Genomic DNA, 21,625 nt, shown 5'->3' on the forward strand with positions numbered 1-21,625 from the left:
CTGACCCTGCGTGTGAGGGAGGAGATCGCTGGAGGTAGCCAAGCGGCCATCCAAGAAGGCTCTAGCACTTCGATCCTCACCAAGAGTCTGAGTTTGTTTCTCAGCAACATTGACTCCAGTTTCCCCAGTCTGGGGGCCAATGAAGCAGTTCAACCTGTTTAAAATTATATTTTTCTGTTTATTCATTACCCACGTTATCGAAGCTTTAGTGTCCTCATATCGATGCCTATTTCCTAAGGTCAGGTGAAGATTATATGCAATAATCCATACAAAACTCCAAGAATATCACCTGGTACATAGTAAATGTTCAGACAGTGATAGCTAGGCATTGGAGCTCTTTAGGTTAAATTTCACACATTAACTTTTTTGATTATTAAATATGTCATAAATATTTTCTCCTAGTCTGATGCTTATGTTTAAACTTTATTTGTAGACATTTATCAGAAAATTTTTTTATCTGATTAAATCTGTCATTCTTTTCCTCTATGGATTTTTGTCATAACTTGATTTTTTTTTTAAATTATATTATGGAAGTGACTGCTCCAAATTTCAGTTCCCATTTTCTTTAACCTGTCCTATGATCTTGTGGCCAGATCTTAAGATTCTTCTTTGGGCTCACTCTACATTGATCTCTCTTGCAAAATTAAATGACAGGAGGTGACAGAATTTAGTGTTTATAAATGCAATCATCATTAACTAATAATTCAGAGAAGAAATTCAAGACATCACTCTGGTTTTCTTTCACGGGCCTCTCCTTTTTCTCTTTCCCCTGAAAGAACACATTCCTTTTGTTCTTGCTTCTCCTTCGGGACCACTCTCCTCAGATCATCTTACCTACTCTCATGGTTCCGACAATCCACTGCGGGCTGGTGACAGAGCAGTGGTTTTTGCTGTCACCAGGTATCTCTAACTTGATGTTCCACAGCCATCTTAAATTTCTTCTAAAACTAGACTTCACATACCCTCTCTACACCCTAAGAAGCAATGACTGAAAAGGGACACTCTGTTGTGCTTTTTTGTCTTAACTTAGAACAATATATGTGGAATATTTTTAATGAAGAAGAGACGATTACTATGCCTATGTATTATGCTTAGAATCAGTCTAACCGGATACACAAGAACTTAAACATGGTTATGACAAGGGGAAAAGGCATATGTTTCACTTGAACTTCTTCGTGCGTTCTGGATTTCGTGCCATGATAAGTAACACCTCTTCAAAGACAGTACAAGTTGGTCATGCGGGAGTTGGAAGAAACAGGTGAACGGGATGAGAGGACACTTATCCTAATAAGCACAAAGTAATGTAGAGAAATGCTGAATCAGGTATTATATAAAAACTAATATAACATTGTATGTTAAATACACTGGAATTACAAATAAACAATCCCAAATAAGTATAATTCTATAAATAAATAAAAGGGACCCTTTCATCAATCCCATCGAACCCGCTCCCTGTATTGGAGAATAATGTCACTCTCCCCACCCTGTTGCTGCTAAGCCTCTGCTAAGCATGTCCTCGAAGGCACATCTAAGTACCATATTCTGTTGAAATACCCCAAAAATGGATCCTTCATCCACCTACTCCTTCAACAAAGACCCTAAGGACACATAATAAGCTGAGCAGGGGCTGGAGATAAAAAGATGAATGGGATCCTATCCATACAAACCCCTCAGGAAGTCCCCCAGCCTAGGGACACAGCAGCCACGCCACACATTTACATAGCATTTTGTGAATAATTCCTTAAGTCTTTTGCAAGCATTTATTTGGGTAAGAGATCATAAAATATATTTTTAAAATAACATAACAAAAAACACATTTGAATGAATACAAAATTAAATGACAGGAAGTGACAGAATTTAGTGTTTATAAATGAGATCATCGATAACTTTAACAATTCAGAAAAGAAACTCAAAGTGTATTTAAAAGTTGTGACCATGCTTTATAATACTTTGCAATAAAAAAGTATTAGGCTTTCAAAGGTAATGCATGACAAATTTTTCAAAAGATTTCATAATGTACTCCTAGACACTGTCATACATGGACAAGAAAAAAAAAAGACAAGAACTTTGGCAAGCAAAGTATTAGTCCTTAGCAGCTTGGTAGAGTTTACTTTTATACAAAGACTCCTCAATTTACATTTATTCTTGTTACAGGAGCAGAAAGTACTGATATGCCAAGCGGAGTCTTAGATAGCAAAAATAATTATTTTTAAAAGCCTGTACTCTATGAAAATGTGCACCACACAGCATCTGTAGAAACTGGGTAAATGTAAACCATGTGATTATTAACTCTTCTAAAGAAAACTAACCCCCAAATCTCACATAATATCCCATTACCCACATCTCTTGTCTGAAGATAGCCTCAAAGTTTACACTAATGTGCACTGATTATTAAAAATTCTTACCTCCATTACTAAAAATGTTTCTGTGAAGTCCCTTGAAAGTTTTTTCAGTATGCTACTAACAAGACATATCATGATCAATAAACGATCACAAACTTTAGAAAGACGTACTGAGGACAGGGAAAGGACGACCAAGTCAGAGGTTTCTGCCTCCAACCCCTAGAAGAGCTTTTTACTTTGAGACCCACAGCTCCAAGAAGACAACTCAAAATTCCTCACATTTAAAAAAAATACTTTGTCATGAATAACTGAATAATTAGATTTCTAGGAAAATGAGGCCTTTAAATTAAAATTTAGCAAAACTGACTATAATGAATTTTCCTCCAATCATTTATGAATGACAGAAACCAGTTGAAATCTTACATACAAAAGATACAAATACTGCATTATATGTAGTGAATATTGGCACATACCCTTTTGTATTTAAAGCATAAAATGCAATCAGCAAATCTGATGCTCTTAAGATACATTTATGACACAGCTCAAAAAAACCTCTACAAGGCCTGGAAACTGCCCACAGTCTAAGGCTTCCCAATGGGTTTGTAGCAAGCATCAGGTTGCCAGAGGCGAATATCAACAAGAATTTGATTGAGTTTTTGCATCCAGAGATCCCGCTCTTCCTTGGTATCTGCAGACAGCCAGTTCCTATGGGTGCAAACAAAAAAAGTCAGGATCCTTTCCCCCATTCCATACCGCCCTGTTCTCTTGCTGGGGGAGGGGAGAAAAGGCTAAACAAACAGCTAAAATGAGTTACTCTTTACCAGTTTTTAACAGATGCTAATCAAAAGCCTGTGAGGTTTTCCAGCTGCAATAAAGGAAAATAATCCCCATAGGTTGGTTCATGGAATCAAAATTCACAGTGATCCTGTTTGGTTAATGATGGAGTTTCCACACTAAAGACAGTCACTATCTTGTACAGGTGCTCTGGCCTGAAGGACAACCACTGAGTGTGGGCCACTTCCTAATAAGAGCTAGCACACCAGGACTTTATCTGGAAGCTTCCCAAATCCTCAGATCTGGGCTCCCTGAGAGCTGGGATCACCAGCTTGTGGACTTTCCCTGGGCTCTACAAGTAATACTATTTCCCTTTATTTTTGTGTTAGTAGAACATGGTTATCTACAATAAGTGATCTGAAGATCACTTTGACTTTGTCTACCCTAACTTCTCCATCCATATCAGGAATCACTTCTTTGCACCCATATTTAGCCACGAATTGAATAACAAGTTGATAGGGTAGGTCAGAGTAAGCAAGAGGAGAATTCCCTAACTCACAAGCCAGATCATTCTTCTAGAGAACAGCAGTTGTCAGGTCTTTATACTGTACTCCTTCTGCATCTGTAATTTCCCCACATTGGTACTAGAAGTAGGATAAGCAGTGATCTGATCATCTAGTGGATGGAGATAACACAACATGTACAATAATAGTGGCCATTTCCTGAGCCCGTTCCATGAGCTCGAGACTGTGCTAAATGTGTTTACTCATCAATCTATCTCTATCATCACTCTGTGGAAACTGATGTTTACATCCTGACTCAGTGTCTTGTTACCAAATGTAACCATGGCAAGTCACTCAACATTGCTGGCCCTCACTCGTAACAGTTCATTTCCTTAATCTCTAGCCAGAAATTTGCAGAGTAGCCTGAGATTGTTTCTGTAAGTTACCTGATTTCACTGAGGGCATTTTGGGGATGGGAAGGAAGGGGCATGTAAAGTCTCTTTAAATAACACTTGCCTTCTCAATTATACACAAAATCTTCAAACTTAACCCAAAGTACATTAGCTAATTGCCTTGAAAATGGCTATACTGTGAGTATACTGGAAAACAGGATTAGCCAAAATATAGTTTGAATGTTAGACTTTTTTTTAATTTTTAATTTTTTATAAACATATATTTTTATCCCCAGGGGTACAGGTCTGTGAATCGCCAGGTTTACACACTGAATGTTAGATTTTTAAAACTATATTAATTTAGTTAGAAGATTGTTCTCTTAGTGATCATGTGGGTTTTCTTTCTTCTTTAAGACCGTACTCTCTTCAAAGACAAGGACCATCTTGGATATTTCTAAAAGTGGTTAGAACGTAGTGGGCAATCAATTACTTACTAGACATAAGTATTTCTGTTTATGGTGTAATACATACTTGGTGACACAGAGTGTGTCCCTGCATTGGCTGACAAGAGTCTCTCGGTCATCTTCTCTCTGTGGTCGGACAGTAATTAATTCAAATGTATTGCGTCTTGCACAAAATTCTCTGTTGGCGGGTTCTATTTGATGGCTTGTACAATTGGCCAGATTTATCCTTCCTATGGGATTCTTTAAAAACAAATTAAAAAACAATAAACAAGACCATTTACATCAATATGCATTAAGCAGTATTTAAGTTGGTACAATCTAAAAATTTAAAAAGTCATCAATGTAAAGGTTGAAACTTAATTATAATAGGTTTAGAGAAACATATTTATTATATTGTTATATCTTGCTAGCAAAACGGAAACTGAAAGTGCCAACTAGAGCTTTGAGCCAACTTAAAAAATAAACTCTTTGTTATGGAATACTCAAAACAGATGCAGAATTAAAAGAGCAGTAAAATAAACTTTCCATGTACCCATCCACCAGCTTCAACAATTAGAAACCCAGATTACTTTGTAATTCTATTTATTTCTATTTCCCAGTTTGGGAGTAATAAATAATCATATTTGAGCAATAATATTAATTTCTTTGAAAATGAGATACTATTTATCATAAAATCCTATTATCAAATATTAGAAACAAAATCAAAATCACTATATTCCTGTGATGGCTTTCTATTACTGTTTTATTCCAGATTTAGGTAAGTCAACTATTAATAAAAACAAAAGTGAATTCAACATATTTCTGGCTAAATATGTTATTAAAAATAGTATGAAACATTCTAGGAGAAAAGACAGACAAATATATGCCTTAAGGTATTTTAAGAGGGATCAAATCACAGGGAATAGAAAAGAATGAAACTTTTACACACACACACACACACACACACGCATCTTGCAACAAGAACTTTTTTCTTTTTTTAAAGATTTTATTTATTTATTTGACAGACAGAGAACACAAGTAGACAGAGGCAGGCAGATAGAGAGGAAGGGAAGCAGGCCCCCTGCTGAGCAGAGAGCCCGATGTGGGACTCGATCCCAGGACCCTGAGATCATGACCTGAGCCGAAGGCAGCGGCTTAACCCACTGAGCCACCCAGGCGCCCCGCAACAAGAACATTTTTAATGGCTTAGTAAACATACTCAAAGGGGCATCGGGGTGGGTGTGGACACCAGTGGGAACCTCTATAGGAAACACAATATGAAATGAAGGGCTTTCAGCACTGACCGGAACTATTAATATTACCTTTCGTTTCTCATCATCTGGATAAGTCCAATAAGAGATACAATTTCCAGAAAGAACACACCATCTTCGATGCCAAGCACCAAAACCACTAACATCTTCAAATATGGTCTGAAAAGTCAATGAAATGTTAACTTTAGAAACTTGAGGATCGATTAAATGATAAATCTACATGTTAAACTTCAATACGTTGATATACTTCATAGCTCAAAATCAACTTACGTGATTTGCATCATCCTTTACCCTAATAATGAAACTCATTGATTGCTAATATCCAGAAACTGACCCAGATTTTCAAAATCATCTATAAGCATATAGCATTTAAGAATTTCCAGATATTAACCTCAAATCAATACCTCTATCTAATTTAGACCTTTTTAAAGCATCATATCCCAAACCAAATGCTCCTTAAACAAGAGAAAAGTGCTTTAAGTGATGTAGGGTAGAATAATGAGAATATCATACTTTATATGTTGACAAAACCAATAACAGCTTATTAAATTAGACTTATTTTATACAAAAGACTGGCATTTAACTTCTATTCAGAACAAAACAGGATTGGGAAAGAGTTCAACTCATGATTTTGGGCCTTGACGGATTACTTTGATAAACGTCAGAGCACCCCGCCTACTGCTGAGCCACAAAGCACAACAGAGTAGCATCTGCCGGCAGTCAGGTGGCTGCCGGCTCATGCCTTAGAAACACAAGCTACATTCTAAAGAGAGGTGAAGCAGTCATGTCCATCAAGGTCAAGACTCTGGGAAAGGTAACTAACTTGGGGCTTTTTTCCATGGAAGTACTTCTGCTTAAACAATATAAGTTGGAGCTGCTCCCTGCCACCTCACTGTTCTTTACTTGTAGTCCTAATGAGCCTTAATCACACAGAAGTCTTTCCTTTGGACTTAAAAAGGAAAAAGACGTCCTTTAGGAAATACTATTTGAGAGAACAAAGCAAGGTAAAATGAAACAGTGCTAGAGATCAGAGGTTGGCAAACTTTTTCTGTGAAGTACCAGAGAGTAAAGATGTTAGACTTCGTGAGCCATCGGGTCTGTCACAATTACTCAATTCTACAGTAATGGTAAAGCAGTCATAGATAGTGTGCAAACAAATGAGCCCATGTTCCATTAAAACTTTATAAAAACAAGCAGCAAGCCACACTTTGCTGACCCTAGCTAACCGATCATCTCAAAGCACATTTGTGTCTGATTTCAGAATGCATTCGGCTTTTCCACCTTCACATGGATCAACTAAACTTTATACAACCCTAGGATAGCAGACATATATTCTTCTTGATTCACTAATTTGTGTGAATTTGCCTAAAGTTGGCTTGAGTTAGAAGAGTACAAGCTCTAGCCATGGAGGAAAGTTACTTTGTGTGAAGAAATGTTTCTATGAGAGAACTAAGCCTGAAATTTATTAGCTTAGTTAATTACCCCAAATTAATTAGCTTGCTCTAGCCACATACCCTTTTACCCCACCTTTCTTCCTTCTTCCCCAGTTCATCCTCTTTCCTCCCCAAGGCATGTTTTTAAGCAGCACTGGCTCACAACCATTCAAGGAAAAAAGACAGGAATGTTGCTATTTCAATCTCAAGCACAAAATTAGCATAAATGACTCACCAGCTCCCTCTTATGTTTATGCTCACCCTTTACATCATAAAGCTAATAGACAAGGAAAAATTTGACGGGTATGAAGAGCACATTATTATTATTATACCTGACTACAATCAGAGAAGAATAAGAAGAGGACCAGCATTTTCATTTTTTATAGCTGAGGAACGTTCAGGCCAAGAAAACTAAATGACAACACCAAGCAGAACTGGAACCTTCTAGCTAATCCGGAACTTCCTGACTTGCCGTTCATCGGTGAAGGCAGAACTAGACTAGCACCATTTTAGAATCACTTAGCAAGTTTTTTTGGTTGGTAGTCACCTTCCTTCTAGCTGTCCCTGATATACCAGGAAGGAAAACTGAACCAAGCAACTTTAGTTTCGATCGCTAGCTCTATTTTATAGAGGGTACAAGTAATTAAAAGGCACTGTTTGGCAGGGGATAGAATTTATTTGGGGAGTTCTGAGCAGTTCCTTACCACATTTTTGCAAATGTGGTTGTGATGAGAATGGGCTATAGGGTCTGAGACAGAGCAAACCTGAAGAGAGCTAACTAACACTAACTTGTTGAGAGCCCAGCTCAAAAATTCAGTCAATCAGACATTATATGCAAATGAACTAATGGCCACAACAATCTGTCAGTTGCTAAAGGTATCTATAGTAAAATATGAAAATATTTACATTAAATAAAGTCAGAAGGTAAACACTGCTTTCCATCAGAAAATGTATAAAACACTTTTTCAAAAACATCTAGTGCCACCTACTGGCTGTACATGTGATCAAACTAAGGCAGTCTGGTCTACAATCCGGTTGGCCACAGAGCTCTTCTTCCTGACCCCACTGACAGCAAGGGCAATCTGTGACATCCTCTGTATCATTCAAATTCTTGCTTCACAAGAAAGTGAGGGATTAGATTTCCTCTACTTTGTGCACCATACCCACAATCTTCTGTGTACGCTATACATACTTTTCTCATCTGATAATCGAAAAAGTATATAGCCTTGAAAAAAAAAGTATAGACCGTTGAAACAGCCCAGAGGTCAGGGGTGCCGAAAATCCACATCTAACTTTTGACTCTCCCCAACCCCCACCAGAACTGAACTATTAATAGCCTATTGTTGGCCAGAAGCCATGTCTACAATAGAAGCAGTCAATTAACATATATTTCACATATTACATGTATTATAGACTGTGTTCTTAGGATAAAGTTAGTCAGAGAAATGAAAATGTTAAGAAAATCACAAGGAAGAACAAATACATTCACAGTACTGTATATATTTACTGAAACAAATCCATGTATAAATGGACCCACATAAGTGTTGTTCAAGGGTCACCTGCTCTTCTGAGTAAGATCAATCCCGTGAACGATGGCTTGGGTTTCATGTCTTCTCACTCTCATGACCTCGTTCCACATATCACTCCTTAAATCTAGTGCAGGTTCCCCAGCACATCTTCAGTCTCTCTGCCCTATTAGAAGCCACCCATTTGATTTAAAGATTCTCAAGTCTCGCTGATCTTATTAAAATGTCAACCAAATCCTTCTTTCACCCTACATAGCTCTGCAGGTACCACACTCTCTCCTCTGCAGCCAAACTTTGTTTCACAGAGCTGATGGCACTCTCATTCCTCACCTCCTACCCTGTCCATAACCATGGGCAATCCAGCTTTGTTCTCTGCCTTGTAAAGGAGTCCCATGGTCTCCGATAGTAGTCCTGATCTAAGTTGACCACTCCCTCTTTCAGACTCTCTCTTGGCAACCATGCCACACACAGAGCCCTCCCTGCAGGCCCCTTTGAGAGCATCTCTTTCTAGGTCTGTGGCTTAAATGTTAGTGTACCTCCTGGTTCTGCTTTGCTCAGCCCTCCCTGCACTTCAATTACTATCTCTATGATGCAGATTTCCAAATCTTCATCTCAACCAAAATGCCCATCTTGAGCTTCAAACTCAAGATCTTTTAGAGTCATCTAAAATTCAGATCATTTAGGGGCGCCTGGGTGGCTCAGTGGGTTGGGCCGCTGCCTTCGGCTCAGGTCATGATCCCAGCGTCCTGGGATCGAGTCCCACATCCGGCTCTCTGCTCAGCGGGGAGCCTGCTTCCTCCTCTCTCTCTGCCTGCCTCTCCGTCTACTTGTGATTTCTGTCTGTCAAATAAATAAATAAAATCTTTAAAAAAAAATAAAATAAAATAAAATAAAATTCAGATCATTTAAACTTAACTCATCCAAACTTCCCTCCTTGGGGGATGAAGGAACTGGCATGAAAGAACTTTCTGGGGCAATGTTCTAGATCTTAATAGAAATTTGTGTTATAAAATGTATGCTTGTGTCCAAACTCAGGGATGTACACTTGAGATTTGGAGGAACATGCTAATGTCTCCAGTATACTTTTAAAATTCTTTCCCCCCCAAAATGGTATTTTCAGCAATGGCCAGAGGGGTAGCTAGAAGGATGGCTAGGTAGCAGATACATGATAAAACAAGGAGAGTAAAACACGTTAAAGGCACCATCTAGATGGTGGCTATGTGGGTGTTTGATGTAAAATTCTACCAAACATTGCTGTATATCTGCAATTTTCCACAGTAAAATTCAGGGAGCAAAAAACTTTTTCCCCAAATGTGCACACTTGCTCCTTCCCCAAGATCCCTTATCTCAGTGGCATCATGCCACCGAACAAGTTGTACAAGGCAGGGATCTAGGTGACATCCTTACTTCTACTTTTCCACCCCCTCTGCTGCAGTCAAAACCCCCACGCCTGCCCTCCCTCCTGCTTCATCTCTCCAGACAGTCCCCATCAGTCCCCATCAGCTCTCATGGAGTGACTGTCTCCTCGCTAATCTCCTTCAGAGCCACCCGTTTCCATCCTCCTCTCCGCATGGCAGGAAGAATGACTTTTCTAAACCAAATATGATGTTATTCCTCTGCGTAACGTCCTTCAAGTGTAGTTGCTGGCTTCCAGATATAGTCCAAATTCTTCCAAAGGCCCTTTAGCCCTCAGCCCCGTCTCCCCTAAGTACACTGTCCTCTGCAGTCGCGCTCCCCGCTGTCCCTCCTCCCCACACACACCCAGGCCCTAAGCGCCGCTGAACGACGAGCCACTCACTGTCTGTGCCCTCCTTATCTCTGGTGGAGGGGGAGAGGGAAGGGCACTCCAGGCTGGCTTACAGGCTCTGCCCTTCGTCCGGAATACTTCTTCCCCTCTTTCTACCCGGCTAACTCACTCACCAGTTTACAAGCTACTTCCAGTGACTTTCTTTAACGCCCCTCCAGTTACCCCCCGGCACTCTATGCTCCCACCAATTACAGCACAGCATCGCACTTGCCAGTTTACTTGTGCTTTCTCCCTACTAATCTAAAAGCTTCTGAGGGGAAGTCTTATTTTTTTGTGGCCTGCCAGATTCCAGCACCAGCACAGTGACTGGCACAGTGCGGACGTGCATTCATACATTTACTGAACCGATGAATCATGTAGTCACATAGGTTGTCATTTCTATGCGAAACCAAGTCTATACATCACAACGTGGAAAAAGGAAAATACAGATTAAGTGATGTTACTTACCAGGAAACCTTTTTCTTCAACACTTGAATTCACTTGACATTTTATTTTTAAATAAATATGACCTTCCAAAGGAGATAAAAAGGGCACCTGTGAAGACAGGGGGTAAGTTATTTGCAAAACCGTTTCAAAGTGTGATTTTTTTTTCTTGATAAAACATGTATAAATCATGTTTTATGATTAAAGAAGATTATGCCTTGAAAGCACAGTATTTTCTAAAGCTGGAATGTAAAATAGGTGGCCCGAAAGTCCACTGGTTCCTTAGCAACAAATGCTTTTGAAGAATAAATTCATTCAAGGTAGACTTTGATAAAAATAGAACCCTAAGTCCCAAGTTAATTGATAGAGAAAACATAGATTTAAGAAGAGATTACATGTGCTTATCCATTCTCCAACAACAGAATATACTCCACTGGTAAATGAATACATTAATACTCAGTAGTAAAGAATAGTGAGCTGCAGAAATGGAAAAGCTGATCCCCAAATTCATATGGAATTGCAAAATGTCCCCATTATTAATAACCAAAACAATCTTAAAAAAAGAACAAAATTGGAGGAATCGTACTTCCTAACTTCAAAACTTAATCCAAAGCTACAGTCATCAACACAGTGTGGTAAGGGCGTAAAGAAGATCTGTAGACCAAAGGAACAGAACTGAGAGCCCAGAAATAAACCCATACAGCTATGGTCAACAGGGGTGCCAAGGCCATTCAATGGGGAGAGAGCACTCCTATAAGCAAACAGTGCTAGGAAAACTGGATTTCTAAATTACAAGAGTGAGGTTGGTTCCCTATCTTCCATCACATACAAAAATTAACTGAAAAGGGATCAGTGACCCAAACCCATGAAACTCTTAGAAGAAAACGCAGGAGTCGATCTTCATGATCATGGATTCAGCAATAGAGTCTCAGATATGACACCAAAGCATGAGCAGCAACGCAAACAACAAAATCAATAAATCAGCAAAATTGAAAGCTTTTCAGTGAGGATTCTCAAAAACTTAAAAATATAACTACTACATAGCCAAACAATCTTCTAGGTATTTATCCGAAAGAATTAAAACCAGAGTCTCCAGGAATATGGGCACTCCGGCATTCATTAAATTCTTCACAAGAATAAGAGGGGCGGGCGCCTGGGTGGCTCAGCCGCTGCCTTCGGCTCAGGTCATGATCTCAGGGTCCTGGGATCGAGTCCCTCATCGGGCTCTCTGCTCAGCAGGGAGCCTGCTTCCTCCTCTCTCTCTCTCTGCCTACTTGTGATTTCTCTCTGTCAAATAAATAAATAAAAAATCTTTAAAAAAAAAAAAAAAAAGAATAAGAGGGGCAAACAACCTAAATGTCCCTCAACACATACAGACAATATGGTACAGAACCCTTTCTCCCCATTTCGGAGTATGAAAACTACTCTAGGCCACGCAGAGCCTATTCTTCTCCAAGTAGGAAGCTCGTCTTCCCGGCTCTCAGACTCTGCTGTGAATGTGCATGTTCCCTTTGGTGCCAGAGGCCATAGCCTGCAATTTGCACAGCAGATTCTTGAGAGCAATTGTGTGTCTTTTCCATGTTTGTTCTCGTAGCCTACTGCCAACTTCTATCCAGGCATTCAACCAACAGTTGCTGAAAGGATACTCTTTGACCAAATAAATACCCAGTTTTCCTATTTAAAAAAAAAAAAGAAAAGGAAAACGTGGCACATAGGTAACCCCTGGATTTTCAAAAATCTGCCCACTTGACTTTTACCAAAGACTTATGTTAGTACCTGTCTTTGCTAACTGAAAGAAATCTGAAGAGGATTTTCACTTTCATGAAAAGAGGCAAAAAGCAAAACGAGCATTTAGCGTTTGTGTTTGCAGCTAGCTGTTCTGGAGGCAGCGTGCACCCCAAACAGCGAGAGTGGCACCCAGCTCTTTCCCTGGGCACCACAATCAGCACCTCAGCACGAAACCACCAGAACTCTGAACTGTGTCTGTGAGCATCTGTGCTTCGTCTCCATTTGTTCTGTGCATCTGTTAGCAAAACGTGTCTTAAGGTACCAGAAAAGCCTAAGAGAAGAGAAGTTACTTTTGAGTGGAAAAAACTTTTTAGGTATAAGGCTAGTTTCCAACAATTCAGTCTTCCAACACAATAAAGAGAATTTAAAGGGGGAAATCTTGGCCAGAAAGTGTAGATTTCCAGAGACTAATTCCATGAGACAAACCTCTAGCTTTCTGAATTTAAAAAGTATCATAATGTAAAATCAAAATATTATGTGCCTCATTATCCTTCTTGTTATAAATTCCCTTGTTCTTTTCTTTTCCATGTTGTCAGTTTTAAGTTCCTCAGGCTCTCAATCTTTTTTTTTTTTTAAAGATTTTATTTATTTATTTGACAGAGAGAGATCACAGGTAGGCAGAGAAGCAGGCAGAGAGAGAGAGAGAGGAGGAAGCAGGCTCCCCGCTGAGCAGAGAGCCCGATATGGGACTCGATCCCAGGACCCTGAGATCATGACCTGAGCCGAAGGCAGCGGCTTAACCCACTGAGCCACCCAGGCGCCCTCAGGCTCTCAATCTTAATTAATAGATTTCCACGTTGAACCCAGGGAATGCTACTGGTAAAAAGAATCTCATAAAAATGAGAAGAAAATGTTCACTCTTAACTCTACAGCTATAAAATGCTGACAGTATTCTTGGTCAGAAGCTTGTGCCAATGGGTGAATTGAGAATAGTCACAAGATGGTCAATATCACTGCCCCCTGCTGAGTGTAGGAACATGGGAAAATGTATGAGCCTGTTAGGTTTTCTGTTTAACAAAATGGTCTTGAAGATATTCACACTTCTAAGATTATTGCTAAGATCTATAAAATGTAACTCTATAACCAGCATGGCTGTAATTTTTTATACAGTGGGATATTTCTAAGAGAGGGGCGTACTGTTAATAATTATTAAGCCAATGGGCATACACCAGGATAGTTTTGGGCACAGCAGAACACCCAATCACTCTTCCTATAACCTTGAAATTCAACAATACTAATTGATTGTTTTACTTCACAACTGTTTGCCCTATTATTATTTGAAATGACATCTCTATTTCCGGTAAGGTGTAAATACCTATGAGGGTTCTTTTAGTCAAAAGATGGGCTTCGAGATATTATTCTCTCTTTATCTGTGAAAGTATAATAAAATCTATGGCTATTTTGGAGTCTCTATTCAAAGAAAGAATTTGAGAGCCTGTGACTCATGGCAATTCATAATTTAAATCGCAGGATATCAGATTTAACCTCAAATAGGAAGGCAATCGCTATCAGTGGTATCCTAAATCCACAGAGCAAACAGTCTGGGTAAACTTCAACAGAAATTCCATTCTGAAGGTGATCTCAAGAGATAACCTTTGTGACTGTTGTATTGTTGGTCACAGCTCCAATAAAATAAGCAAACACTCGCTTACATCACTGGTATCTGGTAGGATATGGGTGACTTGGGTGTTCTCTCAGTAAATGAAGCAGGGTTATTGTATGAGTATAGACTTCCATTTTTCTCACCAACTGAAAGAACATCTAACTTAACTATTTTAAATATTCTCCTACATCAATTATAAACTATTAGAATAAATATTTGCTTCCTCCTGCCATTCATACAAGCACATTTGAGACAAATTTTATATATGATTATATTGTATTTGATTCAGAAAAAGACTTTAGAGTATTAGACACAACCAATTAAATTGAGTGATTTGATTTTGTACTGAATCATGTGGTTGGCTATTTAAGTTAAGTTTAATTTACTTTAAGTTAATTTAAGTTAATTTAAACTTTAATTTAATTTAAGTTTCTTAATTTCAAAGAAATTAAGAAAATGGAAATACTGGATTTTTTAAATTTGTAAATGTGATATTTTGAATTAAAATGGCACCCAAACAATTTTTCAAAATGAGTCTATTTAACATACATCATTGAAACCTCTTTCATTTTAAAGATTAAACCTCTTTCATTTTAAAGATTTTTTTTTTTTTTTAAAGATTTTATTTATTTATTTGACAGAGAGAAATTACAAGTACACTGAGAGGCAGGCAGAGAGAGAGAGAGAAGGAAGCAGGCTCCCTGCTGAGCAGAGAGCCTGATGCGGGACTCGATCCCAGGACCCTGAGATCATGACCTGAGCCGAAGGCAGCGGCTTAACCCACTGAGCCACCCAGGCGCCCTCATTTTAAAGATTAACAAAATCTCTTACATGCAGAAATTGGCATTTTGTACATTTCTATATACCCAGACAATGCTTGTAATTGATCTTTGCAAGGCTAGTAAAAATCCTAAAAAAAGACCTAAGACATATGATTATATTTAGTATAATTTTAGTGTTCAATGCATTTTAATTTCAAAATCACTAAACAAACCATCATCTACATAGCAATGTACCTATTAGCCAACTGAGACCAGTTTTATCTGAAACATTACCATAGGTCTTTCCATATACGGGAGGTTAACAATATTGAATACTGAGTAAATATTGAATACTGAATATTAAATAAACAAATAAATACTGAATACTGAATGAATACTGAATATTAAATACTTTTGTTTTTAGACAATTGAATACATTTTAATGTTAGTTATTAATTTGGTATTTTAGTAGCCAGAAAATCAAATAAAAGTGACTACAGAATCTTAAAGAACTGTAACGTGAAAAAAATATAGAAGAAAAGCCCTAGTACCAAACATGCATGAAAACAAGAAGACTGTCAAAAAAAGCTTAAAAGAACTATGAGAATAAAGAAAAAGATTTCCACCTGTAAGAATCTAAAGAAAAATAACGTATATCACGTCCTTAATTATTTAAAATTACCAAGAACACATAAGAGTGGTTAGTGAAATGAATACATTAAGCCAAAACTTCAGGATTGATTTTTTTAAGCTCATTAGTTTCAAGCAAAGAAAATATAGCAACCTTTTCCTGGAACATATAGCCCAGTAGTTCTCGCTCTTTTACATCATAATTTATCTAAAACAAACAAAATAAAAGACAAAAAGAAAAAAAGACCCAAGATCACTCAATTTGTTAAACTAACTGTATTACTAAATAAAAAGTTATATACATTTTTAAAATTAGCATGTTAAGATAAAACACATTTTTGTGTTAACAATAATCAAAATTTAAAGGTAGTCTGTTTTTTTCCCTATTAACTAAAAGACAAATGTTTCATAGAAATTTAAAGGTAGATTGTTTTAATCTAACCTTATATTCTCTACTGGGAAAACAAGATCCCAGAGAAATGAAGTGATTTGCTCAATGTTTAAAAGGAAATTACTAGCAGGATCAGTACTAGAAACCAGACCTCCAAATTTTTATACTTCCTCACCTCCATATTCTGACTAGGAAAATCTCTTAAAATATTTAACAATATCCCTGTATTATTACCACAGGAATCAGCCCAAGGACCAAAATTTGCTACCAGGTCTCTCACTCTTTGAATGGTTTCATTGGCTATTAAAAGTTTAGTCAGGGGCGCCTGGGTGGCTCAGTGGGTTAAAACCTCTGCCTTCGGCTCAGGTCATGATCTCAGGGTCCTGGGATCGAGCCCCACGTCGGGCTCTCTGCTCAGCAGGGATCCTCTTCTCTCTCTCTCTCTCTCTCTCTACCTGCCTCTCTGCCTACTTGAGATCTCAGTCTGTCAAATAAATAAATAAAAATCTTAAAAAAAAAAAACAGTTTAGTCATATCACATTATGGTGAAAAAGCACTCAATAGGGACAAACACTGAACTTTGAAGCTTTAAATTTGGGGAGGAAAGTATGGGAAAGAAGTCCCTTCAATTTATGAGTACTTTCTAAGAAACTAACCTATCCTTCCCTATATTATCAAAACTAAATCTATTAAATACTATTCATTTCAAAATATCAGTTCAAATGGGCAAGTTACCATGTTTAAAACTGTAAGCTTAACATCTACATGCAAGAAGTAATACTCTCATAGTCAGAAGTAACATTTAGAATAAATCAGTATACACTGTATACAAAGCAGTATGCACTGCTTTGAAGATTTAACTAATAAGAGACAAGAAAGAAATACTTCCAACATCAAAAATGTAGGGACACCCACGCCTAGTTAAAATTTACAATTCTAAGAACATACATTCTCACCCAAAGATTTCAAATACTTGAAAGTCCTGGGGCATTTCCATTGACCTAATTTTTCTAAAAGCAAATAAATACATAAATTTGGAGTACCTTGTCCAGAGCAAATTTAGTGTTTCCTACTGAAGACAATGACAGCGTATAAGATCCAACCAAGACAAAGTTGCTGGTGCGCACAGCATTGAGACCTCCTGGACTGGCCAAGACTGGAGAGAAAGGAAAGGAAGTTTAGTTCAGAGTGACTTTTGTGAGTGTAAATAACAATTCTTCACCACAGCCCAACAGAAAGAAATTAGGTTGTCACAGAGAAAACTGCCTCATTCTCCTCCATCTCTAAAGAGTGAGAGAAAACAATTTTCCTAAAAGAGATGTGAAAAGCCTTCATTGCTCTGGTCTAGGATGACATAATTAACAGCAGAGACTGAATCTACAAAGTTCTTCTCAGTTACCTTATGCCAAGAAGAAGAGACCAGAAGCCCAAAGGAAGTGAGTGAAACCAGCTCCATTCTAATCCCCTCCGAAAAACTCAGGCCTAAAGCCACTCTAGAGAATGCCTTTCCTGGCTTCCTGGCACCCAGGCTCCCAGTGAACTAGAAGGATGCTTCTCTGACATGATATAATGCGAGTCATGATGAGCAAAGTTAAAAGAAGTAAAGTTCACAGTGTGGAAAACACAAAACAAATCTACACAATGACAGAAGTTGGGGTGAAGAACGGAGCCAGCGGCTGCAGCTGTAGCCAGGGGACTGGGTATCACACAGCTACTGCCTCCTAGATGGAGCCTGAATGACGTGAGGCCGGGCGACAGCTGAGAGCCTGCCATTCTGCCCGGTAATCTCATATATTACTAAAAACCATACAGAAAATATTACTCAAAGGAGACTAAGGTGAACACTCATCAAGATGCCCATATGTATAAAGCATGTGCACCACTGCTTAACTCGATTCCTTATTCCAGTGTTTGAAACAGTTCAAGATTCACTCACCTGAAGAATGAAGGCTGCTTTTCTAAAAGAAAAAAAAAAAATCGGAATAAAGAAGTATAAGTTACTTCCTTTATTCAATACAAAGATTTAAGTATTAAACATTAAACTCCTTAACACTGCAAAGGCTACACTTCAGAAAACAGTATTTTTCCCCTTCTTAAGTATTAGATTTTCTCCCCAGTAGTATATTTTAAAGATTTCTACAGTGCTAAGGGATTAGAAATGGCTAACCAATTTACAATCCTGTGTGTAAGATGCAGATTTCTCAATGGAGCTAAATTTTTTAAGAATTTACTTACTGTGGTTATAGATGTGAGAAGTCGTTTTGGAGTAATCGCCTAGAAGAAAAGATTAACAGTGTCTTTCCCAGTGTCTTTCCTGCTAAACATTATGAGTCAGAGCTTAAAACTAACCAACCTTGAGATACTCTCATATAGAAAATAATCCTGAAATATGAATACATTATTCTTGAGTCCTCCATTAAAGGCTTTCCCTATATTGTCATTCCTGTTTTTATTAGAACTAAAATAAAATTTTGCTAGATGATGACTTAGGAAAAGCACAACCCAGAGCCAAGACTGGGAAAGCTAGAAACTGACATGCAGACACTACTGTTTCTGCCTGCATGTCAGTCCCAAGTGCTGGTTAACCAAGAACATGGCAGGCAAGAGTGCAGAAGAAAGGCCTGAGACACATTTCAGCAGGCTATCAAAGCTGGTTGTCAAGTAAGTGTAGAGCAATTAAAACTGATACATCTATTGTTTCTGATAATAATATTTCTACCATGTTTTTTATTCTCACCTTAGACTTATATGCCTTTTTCTTCTTATCAGGGCCTGAGAGATCTTTCTTTTGTACCTACACACAAACCCAAAGCATAATTAGTTTAAGAGTTAATATCTCTAAGGAGAACATGATATTGGTTATTTGGGAAAGCTTTCACTACTTACCAAGCTGTAAACTTCAATATTTATTTCAAAGTCATTGGACACATCTTGTCTGGAAAAATAAATCATTAAATAAAACAGTAAGGAAAACATTGACTTAATGCCATTAAAAATGATGTCCCCTAATAGTGTTGCAATATTTTGGGATTAAAGGAATTCACAGTGTTTATAACTACAGGCAGTTTTATAAACCATCAAAGAACATAAAAATTAGTAAGAGCAGTCTATTTTTCCTATAATACAAGCCAAATCTTTTCTTTGGTATTTTACAACTCAAGATCTTTAATAAGTACTTTTTTTCTAATTGGATTTTGATTCTGAATTTTCATAATAAATTTACAAATTTACTAAATACATCTTTTCAGTGAGCTGGAAAAATTTACAAATTTACTAAATACATCTTTTCAGTGAGCTGGAATATTAAGTACATTTACGATTTAAAACATATATACATAAAAATTAAGGTCCACATTTTTTTTTTTTTTAAAGATTTTATTTATTCATTTGACACAGAGAGATCACAAGTAGGCAGAGAGGCAGGCAGAGAGAGAGAGAGAGGAGGAAGCAGGCTCCCCGCGGAGCAGAGAACCCGATGCGGGACTCGATCCCAGGACCCTGAGATCATGACCTGAGCCGAAGGCAGCGGCTTAACCCACTGAGCCACCCAGGCGCCCAGGTCCACATTTTATATACATATTTATTTATATATATTTATATAATATATAATGTGGACCTTAATTATTTTTATGGTACATATGTAATATGTATTTATATTTTATGTATTTACCAAATCATTAAGTACCTATAGTCACATGCAAGAAATGTGCTACTCACTGGACAGAAATACCAGAAACATATAAAAGATTTAAATCAACAAACTGAAACGGAGTCATTTGTCCATAGAAGAATGTAGATACCACATTTCAAAGGCTATACATTCCATCTGTATTCTCTATTAAAAGAAAAATGTGTTTAAACCATCAGAAGCCTAATTTACTTACAGAGTAAATGTAGTAGTGAATGTCAGAGCATCACCATTAAGAGAATTTGAAGTACATGCTAATGGTGTGGCTACCATATTTTCAGGTCCTGCTTTTAGTATAATTAAGAAATAGTAATTTGCTGCATCTGCAAAAAGTAATCACATTATGTAATAAGCACAAGCAAAGTCAGATTTGACTAACCAGCATTTCAGAAAACCAAAGGAAAAAGTAATACTGCGACCGATTTATATAATTTACCTAAAAATTACTAAAATCAACTTTCCAGATACAAAAAGCTAAGTAAGACACATAAGCAGACAGTCATAATCATCATCAATAAGCCTCATCAAGGTGTCTTCCTATAATTTATATGAACTGAAATGACATCACTCCATATCCCTCAGTTTCTGCTGACTTCAAATTTTACCTATTGATTCCTAATTCTTTAGCTGACGATATATTGTTCAACAATATAGGCCTCAATATGTTCCTTAAAATATTATATTTCTGTGAAAGTTCCTTGGAGATAAATTCTAATAAAAACATAAGAGTGTTTCTTCACCATGTTAGTAAATACCCACGTTTCAAGGTACGTATTATATTACCAAGATTTCTTCCAGACCACACCAAAATCAGACAACAGCAACAATCAGGACCTATGTTACCTTGTTCCTAAAGAACGCTCCATTCTTTATTTTCCTTGTAGCTTAAATTCACTTCTCACCTATGTCTAGCCCTCTCTCTCCTCAAACAGAACGGCCCATGCAAATGAAAACATAAAAGAATCTTAAAAGAACTACACCAAAATTTAATGAAACTTTGATTTTTATTAAGTGTGGTATAATTACCCTGCCCTCTTTACAGATCCTGGTGCCATATTCTCCTTTGCCCACTTTGCTATGATTTATCATAGCACACACATTTAGGAAAGTTTACTTATTCAATCTAGAGTGACAAAGGCAATAATAATTTCAATAGAACCACCTTCACTGTGGTGGTCATCTTCACCTCTACAACTAATAATTTTTGACAGAGATAGATCACAGATAGATCATAGATAGGCAGAGAGGCAGGCAGAGAGAGAGGAGGGGAAGCAGGCTCCCGCTGAGCAGAGAGCCCGATGCGAGGCTCGATCCCAGGACCCTGAGATTATGACCTGAGCCGAAGGCAGAGGCTTTAACCCACTGAGCCACCCAGGCACCCCTGGAATGAATTTTAAACAGAATAAAGTAGATCCTCTTCAATGTTCCATTACTTTCCACAATAAAACTAAATAATGAAAGTTGAAATGATGTGCTGTATCAAGACATCTCATCTTGGGAAAATACTTTATGTTCAAAACTATGTTTAGGGGCACCTGCGTGGCTCAGTTGGTTAAGTGTCTGCCTTGGGTTGAGGTCATGATCCCAGAGTCCAAGGATCCACCCTGCAACAGCCTCCCTACTCAGCAGGAGTCTGCTTCTCTCTCTGCCCCTCCCCCGTCACTTGGTCCTCTCTCTCTCTACCAAATAAATAAAATCTTAAAAAACAACGACAACAAAACACCTATGTGTAACTCACCTCCTTTCAGAACCCTGTTACCATGTAGATCAGCAGCCCCATATACGCAATTTTCCCTTGGTTATTTTTACGAATATATCTTCATTAAAGGAACTAAAGCCCAAGATAACAA

The 21,625-nt window shown here is 37.8% G+C and overlaps 1 protein-coding gene across 4 annotated transcripts in view; it reads right to left on the minus strand.

Moving 5' to 3' along the window:
- Nucleotides 1-1,725: 1,725 nt before the first annotated feature.
- The window catches only part of ANLN (anillin actin binding protein), a 50,386-nt gene continuing 30,486 nt past the window's right edge, over nucleotides 1,726-21,625 (minus strand). For 3 of the 4 annotated variants that reach the window (XM_032305256.1, XM_032305255.1, XM_032305258.1), the window contains exons 15-25: nucleotides 19,972-20,098; nucleotides 18,974-19,022; nucleotides 18,825-18,881; nucleotides 18,323-18,361; nucleotides 18,024-18,045; nucleotides 17,131-17,243; nucleotides 15,851-15,904; nucleotides 10,939-11,025; nucleotides 5,777-5,884; nucleotides 4,543-4,715; nucleotides 1,726-3,047 (exon numbers count right to left, since the gene is read on the minus strand). In XM_032305256.1, the coding sequence (XP_032161147.1) occupies nucleotides 2,924-3,047; nucleotides 4,543-4,715; nucleotides 5,777-5,884; nucleotides 10,939-11,025; nucleotides 15,851-15,904; nucleotides 17,131-17,243; nucleotides 18,024-18,045; nucleotides 18,323-18,361; nucleotides 18,825-18,881; nucleotides 18,974-19,022; nucleotides 19,972-20,098 (953 nt within the window). In that variant the 3' untranslated portion in view covers nucleotides 1,726-2,923. The remainder of the gene's footprint in view (nucleotides 3,048-4,542; nucleotides 4,716-5,776; nucleotides 5,885-10,938; nucleotides 11,026-15,850; nucleotides 15,905-17,130; nucleotides 17,244-18,023; nucleotides 18,046-18,322; nucleotides 18,362-18,824; nucleotides 18,882-18,973; nucleotides 19,023-19,971; nucleotides 20,099-21,625) is intronic. The other variant, XM_032305257.1, reaches the window with a different exon arrangement.

This window comes from Mustela erminea, chromosome 11 (assembly GCF_009829155.1).
Source record: "Mustela erminea isolate mMusErm1 chromosome 11, mMusErm1.Pri, whole genome shotgun sequence".
NCBI classification, from domain to species: domain Eukaryota; kingdom Metazoa; phylum Chordata; class Mammalia; order Carnivora; family Mustelidae; genus Mustela; species Mustela erminea.